This window comes from Hipposideros armiger, unplaced genomic scaffold (genome assembly GCF_001890085.2).
Source record: "Hipposideros armiger isolate ML-2016 unplaced genomic scaffold, ASM189008v1 scaffold_57, whole genome shotgun sequence".
Lineage (NCBI taxonomy): Eukaryota > Metazoa > Chordata > Mammalia > Chiroptera > Hipposideridae > Hipposideros > Hipposideros armiger.
This window is the reverse complement of record NW_017731407.1, coordinates 3641739-3654197: the sequence shown is the minus strand read 5'-3', so window position 1 is coordinate 3654197 and position 12459 is coordinate 3641739. Positions and strand designations below refer to the sequence as shown.

At 33.8% G+C, this 12459-nt stretch overlaps 1 protein-coding gene across 1 annotated transcript in view; it reads left to right on the top strand.

The window, feature by feature from the left end:
- Window positions 1–12459, top strand: part of RASA1 (RAS p21 protein activator 1) — a 115027-nt gene that overhangs the window by 79686 nt on the left and 22882 nt on the right. Inside the window, exons 6-8 of the mRNA XM_019641112.1 lie at window positions 1616–1768; window positions 8684–8804; window positions 9569–9725. Of these exons, the coding sequence (XP_019496657.1) occupies window positions 1616–1768; window positions 8684–8804; window positions 9569–9725 (431 nt within the window). The remainder of the gene's footprint in view (window positions 1–1615; window positions 1769–8683; window positions 8805–9568; window positions 9726–12459) is intronic.

The following is a 12459-nucleotide window of genomic DNA, read 5'->3' as shown; positions in this document are numbered from 1 at the left end:
GTATATGTATTAGTGTGTATGTATGTATACATATATATCTCCAAACATAAAAGGTATGTAGCTAACTAGCTATATTCCAAGTATTCTGTCAGTAGGAAGAATTATGAAAAAAATCAAGTGATATATATCCAGTTATCTACAGAGGGTGCCAAAAAAATGTATATACATTTTAAGAAAGTGAAAAACTATTAAAATTGTAATACTGAATATATACCAATAACAAAAGATGAATACAAGTCATGAGTATACACTTCTTTGGCACCCCCGGTATATCTGCTATATATATATCAATTATTATAGCAATTAGGAAGAACATGAAAAAAATCAAGTGGAGGATTAAGAGACATATTTCCTATTTGTCCTAAAATACCCATTCTTCTAGTGTACTAAAGGAACATTTAAAAGTCTAGGATTTAAATATTCAGGGCAATAAAATGGCCTACTTATAGAGAAATACACTCCTTATTAAAAGCCTCATGTCATGCTTGAATTTGTGTTAAAATAGATAATGTCATTTTTTTCAGTTTTGTTTGTAATATTTCTCAAATGTTAAGAATATTAAGATGTCCTAGCCACAGTAATCAGACAAGAAGAAATAAAAGACATCCAAATTGTAAAGGAAGAGGTAAAATTGTCATTATTTGCAGATTACTGTTGGGTTGTCGGAAAAGTCATGACATATTTTTTCTGTTTTTCGTCGCAAAATGCGTCATGACTTTTCTGACAATCCAATATATATGTTGAGAACCCTGAAGATTCCACCAAAAACTGTAGAACTGATAAATGAATTCAGTAAAGTAGCAGGATACAAAATTAATATTCAAAAATTGGTTTGCATTTTTATACACCAGTAATGAACTGTCAGAAAGAGAAATTAAGAAAACAATTGCATTTACAGTTGCATAAAAAAATAAATCTAGGAATAAGTTTAACCAAGGAGGTAAAAGACCTGTACTCAGAAAATTATAAGAAATTGAAAAATAAATAAATGAAAGCATATACCATGCTCATGGATAGGAAGAATTAACATCATTAAAATGTCTAACTACCCAAAGCAATCTATAGATTTAATGCGATCCCTTAAAAAAAAACAATATTTTATAGCACTTTTTATCAAAATAATCAATATTCCTTTTCAACTGTAGTAATAATCCTGTATGTAAGATTTGTTCCTGGTCTTCGTTTCTTTTTCTTTTTTTTTGCTTTGGCTTTCACTTGCTATTTATATATTTTATGACCTAACTCCATCTGATTTTTATAAAAACAGACTATGTAAATGTTTTGATAATAAAAATTCTTAAAGTTTATCCGAACTCACTACTTGTTGATAAATAAATGCCATTTCTCTGTTAGTTACTCCCTCTCAATCTCAGAAATACTTTTATTAGAAATAATAGGAAAGTAGACTTTTAATTCTTTCCTCACGTAATAGTGATTCTTGTGTATGTGTATGGAAAATTGGAATCTCTGACTCAGGTATTCTTACCTGTAATCAAGTATTAGGAACATTCATGATTTTGTAAAATAATGTGACTTATTATATTAACAGAATTGTTCATATATTTGAGTTATATGCCTTGAAAAAACTTGCAAGTAGATAATCCTTGCTAACAAGGTTTGCATGTATTTTCAAGATTGTGTTTTTTATGGGACAGATTATGTCATTGTAAGTAATTTTTATTTTAACAGCATTGGGGACATCATAGATCACTATCGAAAAGAACAAATCGTTGAAGGTTATTATCTTAAGGAACCTGTACCAATGCAGGTCAGTGCAATAATTAGCATTTTACTTTAAAATGTGTTATTGGTGGTATGTTTATGTACATACTCATGCATTTAAAATTGGATGAAATTTAATGCTGCGGATTATTCAAATTCTTTCAGAAAATAAATGTAAGAGAATCTCTTAGTTTTTATTTATGTTGGTTTTAGATAATTAAGAAGTCCTGGTGGCTTTTTGAGAATAGAAGCAGTGGTGGGGGCAGAAACCAAGTTGCACTGGGTGAAGGAGTGAGTTTGTTGGCGGCAAAAGTGGAGACAGTAAGGAGAAATCACAGCCAGGCTTATCTAGGTGAGCTTGGTAAGTAAAATAAATTATAGCCAGAAGAAAATGTAGGGCCAAGAGGGCTTTAAACTTTTTATTTGTTTGTTTCTTTATGTTTGGTTTTATGGTTAGAGACTTTTGAGCATGTCTGTATGCTCTGGGTGAAGCCAGTTGTAAAGAGGAGAGTGACAGTGGTGGGGTGAGGGATAGGTAGTGACAGTACCTGATGTATAAGGTCCTAGAGAAGGCAAGAGTGACTAAAATCCAGAATACGAGGAAAAATTGGCCTTGAACAGGAGAGCCTGCTGAAAATTAGTTGCTTAATTCATAGGGAGATCAATTAGCCAGTGTTTCTTTCTCATACTTTCTGAAGTTTGGGTGGGAAAGGTTGTAGCAGGGTTTAAAAAGATACTGTCATGTGCTGCTCAATGTCGGGGATACATTCTGAGAAATGCATTGCTAGGTGATGTGGTCTTTGTGTGATCATCATATGGTGTAATTACACAAACCTATATGGGATAGCCTACTACACACCTAGGCTGTATAGTATAGCCTGTTGCTCCTGGGCTACAAATCTGCACAGCACGTTGCTGTACAAAACAACGCGAGATTAAATCAAGCACAAGAGAAATGATATAGTCAAGAAATGTGGTAAACATGAGATGTATGAGGCTGCTGCTGGCATAACACAGGATACTGTGGTACAGAAAACTTTTTTTATAAGTGGAAAGAGTACATTCTAAAATAACAGTAAAAAGTCTAGTAAATACAGAAACCAGTAATATACTTGTTTATTGTCAAGTAGTATGTGCTGTACATAATTTTACGTGCTATACTTTTATATGACTGATGGCGCAGTAAGTTTGTTAACCACGGCATCATCACAGACACGTGGTAGTGTGTGGTGCTGCCATATTGTGACATCTGCAACATCTACAACCTCACTAAGCAACAGGAGTGCTTCAGCTCCATTATAATCTGACATGTGATCCTTCGTTACGCAGTGCTTGACTGTAGTTCAAAAGAGTGGAAAGTGGAGGTAGTGATATTCCCAGGGACATAAAGGATGGCAAGAGGTTTTGCTTACTACCCAACTAAACTTGTACAGTGATTTCTATTGTCTCTAGCTTCTCGATTTTCCCTCATCCTAAAAAGTTAGTTTCAGATTATTACTACTCATTGCAGTTGCTGAGGGGGGAATCATTATTCTGATGCTTAATATAAATTCAAGAATTACCATAATCTTGTCACATTTTTATATATCTTGCTTTATTTGCTCATGCTTTTCTGGTAGAATCACAAGGGCAGGGGCTTTGTGTTGTATTCCCAGTTCCTAGAATAGCACCTGGTATTAGGTATTCCACCAGTAAATTGAGTGAATGACTGTCTGCTCTCTAGCAGGAAGCACCCATTTCACCCTCTATATTCTCACTGTGTCTTAATCTCATTGTGCTTGTTGCTATCTCCATGTCAGTCTCTTCCTCTGTCTTTCTAAATACTGCTAGTTTATGATCCACCTCAAGTTTCATTTCCCCAATACCTTCTTAATTAATACCTGGTCAGCATTGATGGACCACTTTTGTTGGCACTTCTGGCAGACCTTGGCTGTTCATTATTCTAATTACTGCATATGGAAAACTGACTTTTTAAAATTTAACCTCATAGTGTGGCGTGTGCTTTCTAGAAACCACTGCTCAGGGTCTTTTTATTCGTGGTCAGAGGTGCCTGTACCTCCAGATGACACGCCCCGCCACTCATTCCCATTGCTGTATTATTCATTGTAATTCACATTGGCTGTTTGAGTTAATGATGGTTTAAATTTGTTTCATAAGTCCACAAACTGTCTACAGATTAAGTCGTGCATTTTTTCTCTTCATGACTGTGCTTAGAATTTTCTAACTTAATTTCTACAGTTAGAGAAACAAGCAGCATGTGGCTTTCATGCTTGTTACGAAGTTGTTCTAAGAATTCAGATACGCAGTGCGCCCTGCTCTTACTTGTGTTACTGTTTCATCCCTGAACAAGCCTCACGTTGTCGTCATGTGCTCAAGTGCCTGTAATGCTTTGAATGCTTCAGGAATAACTGATGTGATTAAAAAGCAATTCGATTACTACATAAAAACCATTAAATGCTACTTGAAGTCTATTACTTTGGGCCTGGAGTAAAAGTAGGTTACAGTAGAAGTTTGGGAATCATATCACTTACCTATCCTTCCCAGCAGGATTCTAACTGTTTTAGAGAAACAAAGACTGGTAATATCCTTTTATAATGGAAAAACTGGTTAGCTAGAAAATTAGCTCACTTCCCCTGAGGTGACCCTGCATACCCCAACTCGGGAAGGAGCTGGAACAGAGGCCTAACCAGGTCTGTCTTGCTTTGTGGAACTACCACTCCCTGAGACAGACATTAGAAAAAAGAAGGAAACTTTTGAGCAATGCTCCCCTCAATAAAAATAATATTTTTTGAGCATTTTATGTTTTAGACACTGTTTCTTAAACATATTTACTTAATCTTTTTAACAACTTGATAAGGTTGATACTGTAATTATACCGATTTTACAGATAGGGAACTGTTAAATAATTTACTTAAGGCATCACGTCATCCTTGACCCTTCTATTTCTCTCCTACACTCTGTATCTAAACTCTCAGGAACATCATGCTGACTCTGCCTTCAAAATATATCTAGAATATGACCACCATCAGAGTCTGATTTCATCTCCGTGTTTTCACCTCTGTCCCCTTAACAATGCATCAGTCAGAGGGACCCATTTAAGCTGTGAGTCAGATCATGTCAGGCCTGTCTTTAATACTTGCAGGCGTTCTACATTTCATTCAGAATAAAAGCCAAAGTCCTTACTATGGCATCAAGACCCTAGAGTGGCATCCCCTTGGTTCTCTATAGTTGTCTCTTTCTGCTGTCCTCTCTCACTTGTCTCCACTGATACTCGCATCTTCTGCTGTCTTTTAAAATATGCTAGGCTCTTTTCTGCATTAGGATCTTTGCTCTAGCTTTCACTCTGCCCAAAATGATTTTCCCTCAATTATCCACTTAACCTCACTTGCTTACTTCTTTCAAGTTTCCTCAAAAATTAGCTTTACAATGAGGCTTATCCATACTCCTTATTTAATACTGTTATCTACCCCCATAAACGATTTACCATCAATTAATGAATAATACAATTTACTTATTATGTAATCTCTTTCCCTCATTAGAATATGAGTTCTTTGAGGATAAGGATCTTTGATTTGATCATTAGTGGATCTTAAGAACTAGAACAGTGCCTGGCACTCAACAAACATTTATTGAATTAATTTATGAAGTGGAGTTTTCCTAGCCATTAAGTGACAAAGGCAGGATTTACAACTGAAGTCTTGCTTCAGGAGCCTGCATACCTAACTTCAATGCAAAAGCTTGCTTCAAAACTATCAGGCTTTCACCAGGTTATTTACTTCCTCTAGGGAGGATTGTATAAAACTTCCTTTTCCAGAACTGTTTCAGTGGACCTATCATCCAGTGATATACTAGAACTTGGGAAATGAAGTTGTGTTCTTGCAGAAAGCACCTTCTAATATATTGGAATCCTTTAGGATTTGTAGAACTATATATCAGCCCAACCTTAATATAATTTTTAAAAGACCTATGTAAATTTTCTTCAAATAAGGTATTTCATCTAAATGTTAGCATAGTAATATGTCTTAAATAGCAAACTACAAATATGCCCCATTCTGTAGCTAATATAAATATTATCTATTGATATGAAGACTGGTAACAAATCTATAGAAACAGGCAAGTAGTCATCACTATTTATCATCGGGGTCCAATGTATCTATTTTAATTTTTTTATATCCTTAAGTCATTTTATGAGTAATATGTAAAAGAGGAATAAAAGGATAGTCCAAAACCAATTTTATTAGAAAATTTAATAAGAATTTAAATGTTGCAAACCCAAATTTTTGTGCCATATTTAGGGCTTACATACCTGAAATAGACAGTGTCTTTTAAATGCAAGTAACTGTCCATCCACTTCATGCATGACCTGGAACATACCCATCCTGTAAATACTAATTTTAGATTTAAGATATTTTTCTAATAAGTTCTTGCTTATAATTGCTCTGGTGGTTCTTCTTGCATTTTCACTGTCAAAATAAAATAGTGAGTCCAGATTTTAAATATATCTCTCCTGGGTTCTTTTTTATGATTCTTTTTTATTGTCCCTTTACTTGCATCATCAAATGCAATACTTTAGAAAACTTTGATAGCTCATATTTTTGTTGGAAAGTACAGTCTTCTCTGCTCCATAAGTGTAAAATATTTTTTATGTTTAGGTTTATAAACATAATTAGAATGATCAATATGGTGAATTTTTTATTTCTACATATATGTCTCCTTCCAATAAGCTTTGGCTACAAATTACCTTTGTCCATTTACAAATCATATGAAGTAAATCTTGATGCAGAAACATAAAAATTTAGAGATAGTCTTATTTCCTTTTATCAAAACAGGGTAATTGAAATTCTTGTCACAAAATATTACATGATAATGTCCTTCCTATTGAATGACTAACAAATGGGACCACCACACCATATTTCCTTTTTTTACCCCTGAAAATATATTGTTCACTCAGCAATTCTTTTGTTTTGAGAAAATTTACCAAGGATATTATTATCATATGAAGAATTACAGTCTGAGATTTTATTTATCAATTTTAACATAACACTACATTCCAGAGTGCTGCCATCTTTTTTTTTGCATTCGTCTTCTGATTCTTTTAATAATTGTCAGACATATTCCTTTGTCAATATTTTCTCTTTGCTATTATGAGCAGAAAATTAAGAGTTCTGTATTTATTCATCTGTGTCCGAGGAACACTAAGAAAAAGACAACAAAAACAGTCTTCTGTACTTCTTTAAAAGGTAATGCAATACTTGGCACAATCATTTAAAAAAAAAAAAGAACCAAAGGGTGATGCAACAGATGGTTTATTTCACTATCTCATCATCCTCTAGGCCAGGGATTGGCAAACTTGTTATGTAATGGGCCAGATAATAAGTATTTTAGGTTGTATGTATGGGGCATTTCGTCTCTATCTCAACTCCTAAACGCTGCCTCTGGTGTGAAAGCAGCCGCAGATGCTATCAAAGAATGAGTGTGGCTGTGTTCCAGTAAAACTCCCATCTCCCAAAACAGTCAGTGGGCTGAATTTGGCACATGTACCATGGTTTGCCAACTCCTGCTCTTTAGCATGCTTGGGAATAATTGTTGAGTAATGATGAAATGGTTCCTAGGATGATGAAACAGCAGCAAATTTCAAAATACAGGAAAAGTAAGATTCATGAGAATCACATATCTTAGAAAAGGATCAAATGGACCTGTGAAATCTCTAATAAGAAAAAGTCATAAAATATTAATCCTTGCTGATAGTTAAACTGCTCAAAAAAGAAACTGAAAAACTAAAATTCAGTCCAGTGTACCCTGATGGTAACATTGAAGATTGATTTATTTTGGAAAGATATATTCTTCCTGATGTCATATTTTTGTTATTGGGTGGGGGAGGGTAGCAGTTAAAACATGCATTCCTAAAAATCACAGTGTTTTGTAAAGTCATGCAATAAGACCACAGGGTAATGGGAAAAGTGTGGGTAGGGACACAACACTCAAAAGCTTCATCGGCGACACACAAAGATAAGAACCAACTAAAAATGGAGCATAGTTTTTATATGTTAAATGGTTAAGAAATATATAAACACTACAATAAATATGGTACTTTACCTTTAAAAAGATCTGGTTTACTTATTATGGAAGTGGCCGTTGGAAGTGTTTTGAATACTAGGAAGTGGTAGAAGGAGGATTCTCCGAAATCAGATGGTGTTATAACACTTGGGAGAACTGAGGGGGATTTGAGGTGTTTTGTGTATCCCCACGTACCTCAGTTCAACTGTGTGCAGTTTTCTGCATTCACCTGGCATTTCTCACAAACAAGTTTTACATAAACATACATGAATTTGTATGGTACTCACCCTTCTTGTGATGATGTGAGATGATACAATGCCTACATGATGAGATAAGTGAGGTGAATGATGTAGGAACTGTGATATAATATTAGACCTACTGTAAGCATTACTTGAATACAAGCTCTGAGATACTTCAACAGTCGATCTGATAACTGAGATGGCTAATGGGTGGGTAGCGGATACAGTGTGATGCACTAGACAAAGGGATCATTCACGTCCCAGGCAGAATGGAGTGGGATGAGCAAGATTTCATCACACTACTCAGAACAGTGTGCAATTTAAAACATGAATTGTTTTATTTCTGGAATTTAACATTTTTGGACAGTGGTTGACTGTGGATAACTGAAACCACAGAATAAAGGTGGGACTACTGTAGTTTTTTTGAAAATAGCTTATTAGTTGTCCGTGTTCATGAGAAATGGTAAGGAAACCTTTTTGAGAATTTCTTTGGAAAGCAAAGGATCTCTTACTATATGTGTTACATTCTTTTAGATTTTAGTACTTAAAACATTTTTTAATGTCTAGACAGACATATAATCTGGTTTTTAATTGGTAATTTAGTAGATTTTACTTAATTTCCATCAAGAATTCATGAAACAATTTTAATACTTTTAAAAATTCAGGATCAAGAACAAGTACTCAATGATACAGTGGATGGCAAGGAAATCTATAATACAATTCGTCGAAAAACAAAGGATGCCTTTTATAAAAATATTGTTAAAAAAGGTTATCTTCTAAAAAAGGGTAAGTGTAAACTTTTAAGGCTAAGATTCAATTTCAGTATTTTATTGTTTACAATAGAAGCATTTTAAATATTGGGCATAAAACTTATCATTGAGGTATGTATTTAACAAGTTGTTTTGCTATATTATTAGTAATTGACCCTTGTTTAGAGCTTTTATCTAAGCATCCTGCAAAATCTAGTCTGGGTATATAAGTCCACATTTCCAAGTAGAGTTTTAGGAAACAAGCTTATATATTTCCAAAGTATGTCTTTAAATCCTGAGGTAGGTTCCAGTGCAAAGTGTTTGATTCTTTGCCCCCTTCCTACTCCATACTCTTTTATTTAAAGTGAAACTTCTTATGGCGCTTGACTCATTCATGGTATTCATGTTTTTATTTTATAGATGTGCCTCAATTTGACATTAAGAAATGTTAGGGGGTTGGAGAGCCACAGGGTTAGTGGAAGAGTTTTTTCTTTTTTCTTATGGCTGAAAAAGAATTATTTCTAAACAAGAATTTTAAAGAGTTTATTGTAATGAAATTACCATAGATATAGTTTAGGTACCCTTGTCCTTTACTCTGTGATTCATTAAAAAACAAGCAATATAACAAAACTTATTTTTCTATAGATAAATTACATATTCTTTTTTTAATAAGAGTTAATGTGTTCTTTGCAATACAAATTGAAATATATTTTTTATTTTCGGCAATAATTTTTATGATTTTAATATATATGATTTCACAATTCACCATTTGGCTAAAGGAAACTTACTTTTTTTTAACAGGCAAAGGAAAACGGTGGAAAAATTTATATTTTATCTTAGAGGGCAGTGATGCCCAACTTATTTATTTTGAGAGTGAAAAACGAGCTACGAAACCAAAAGGATTAATAGATCTCAGCGTATGTTCTGTCTATGTTGTTCATGATAGTCTCTTTGGCAGGTAAGAAATTGATTTCCTATTCCTTTTTGTAGTTGTTTTATTAATAAAATAGTAGGTCTGTTCAGATCATTTCAAGCCATAGCAAACCAATTTTGATAGCCCTGAAATCATCTAAAAATGTCAGATTTACTTTCTGGGGTAATTTTTGTCATCCTTACTTTAGACTCACCTATGCATAAAATTCTACTCCACTGTATTACATAGACATCTTGGAATGACATTTCTTACAGTAAGACTTGATTTGTATGTAGCATGTTTCCTCCCTGACTCTACCACCAATCTTTTGAGTGACTGACTAACTTTGAGTGTTGTCATTTCCCTTCTATTTTATCACATTCTCTGTTAATTCAGTGCATCTAATAGTACTAGGTATAGTCAGTTGTACTATTAACTGGGGGTAGGCACGTTCCTAAGAAACTTGACATTGAGAAACAATCATAATATAAAAATAGTTGTTTCAGTAGGAAAAAAGAGTATTTAAAATTTGAAATTAAAACATTTCTCAACATTAATTTAAAATTTTTTTAAATAATGTATATAAATGTATATGCTAAAGTTAAATCCTGAGCATCACATGGCAAATCCAACTCTTGATTACATCTAGTTTTTGCTCAAGTACAGTAGCCTTTCTTTGTTATCAATAATCCATTCAGTATTATCAGTAATCCATTCCAGAGTTTTTTTTAAGGTATATTTTTATTACCTATTGTTATGATTAATAACACAAATCAATTAAATGTTTTTAACAACTTGGTTTTCTGCTGCAGGATGGCATTTCTACTTGGCAAATCTAGTTTTATCCTAATTAAATGGGTAAAACTACGAGAAAAATACTATAACGCTACAACATTGTCATTTCTTTTTCCCAAACTGTGTTTTAGAGATCACATTAGTGTTATTTGTGATTTTTTAATAGTCAATTAAAAAAATATTTAAAGTAGGCTTGGGAAACAATTAACTGAACAAATAGTTTCCCTTATAGCAGGGGTTTTTTTTGAGTCTTATCTAGTGTTCATATTGTGAATCACTAAGAGGGGAGTGTAATATGAAGTATTTCATAAATTCATTTGACCTTGATACCCTCCACCTTTTTTTCTGAACACTTCCTAATATCTCATAAAAACTGGTGTTCCTGTAAACATGCCAAAAAAAGTTTTGGTCAGGTAGGATTTCTTAAGATTTTTTTTCTCTCCCTTAACAATATGGAAATCTTGGCCTTCAGGTATGGTTGGATAAGACTTCTGTCTCCTTTTCATGTCTCTGCTCTGCCTTCCTTCATGTGTGCTGGATTCTGCTCACAGACCAGCTTCCGTCGTGGTACCAAGGTGACAGACAGTACCAGAGAAAGGAGAAAGCGAGCATTCCCTCCAGTAACTATTTAAAATTGCGGGAATGTACTACTGAGCCACCTCTGAGAGTTTCTAGTCTTGGGTTACCTGAGGTAGCAAAAGAATGTGATTACCTTCATTAAGTGAGGCCATCGGGTGCCCAGCCCTGCTGCTGATCATCCTATCCAAATAGTGAGGAGGTTATACTCTATGGGAGAGGGAAATGAAGTTGGGGAGACGACCACACTGTTCTTTCCCAAACACAGCTTACTTGTGCTATTAACAGTTGCAAGAGGGAAGAGATTTTAGAGACTAGCTTATTGAGATAAGTAATGTGAAAATAGGTGGCTCTTGAGCTGACTTTTGGAGGATGAGTATGAATTCCTTTAGCTAAAGCAGTGCTTCCCAACCAGTGTGTAATGAGTGTTATACGTATTCCTTGAAATATTGGGGGATGTAAAAGTTATTGTAATAAAAATATTAAATGTTTTACATTTAAAAAAATTGTAATACTCGAAATTGTATGACTTCCTCTATAAATTGTTTTAATTCATTATTTTATTGTGGAAAAGAATTGGTGCATAACTTGTAGACAGAAAGCTTTCTATAGTGGCCATACTTCAGTACTTCCCTCTGAATTTTTTGTTAAATCACCCAGATCGTCTGAATATTACTTTACTCACAGTTTTTTGTTAATCATCAGTGAAGTTACTTTTTGAGTTCACATGTAAAATATAGTTTTATTGTGTTTTTTACATCTTTTTCTATAACACAGAAATTAAAATTGTTTTTATTACTGTAAAATTTATAAAGTTCTTGAAAAATGTAACTAATTTAAATTTTTTTCATTGTTAACAGTATAACTGGTTTTAATGTACAGATATACCGTATTTCCCCATGTATATGACGCACCTTAATTTTGGGGCCCGAAATTTGAAAAAAAAAAGTATTACAAAAAGTTATTGAACTCAAGTTTTATTCGTCATAAAATTCATACAACTCCTCATCACTGTCAAAACTCCCAACCATTAGCTTGTCCTCATCACTGTCTTCATATATGGCTTTGTCCTCAGTTCCATCTATGGCATTTGAAATGCCACACTTCTTAAATGTTTTGACAATGATCTACAACCATTGTATAAGATGCACCCAGTTTTTAGACCCCAAATTTTTCGAAAAAGGGTGCATCTTATACATGGGGAAATACGGTATATTTTCCCACCATAAAGGGCAATTTGGTGATTAAAACTGGCAAGTCATTAAATTCAGAAGATGAAAACAGTAGCCTTAATTTTAAAAATACAACCCATTAATTAGGCCACTTGATAATCAATGTATTGAAGTTAGATAGCCAAATCCAGTGAATTTTCTCTTCCTCTTGCATAAAAGTTACTGAATATCAGTGG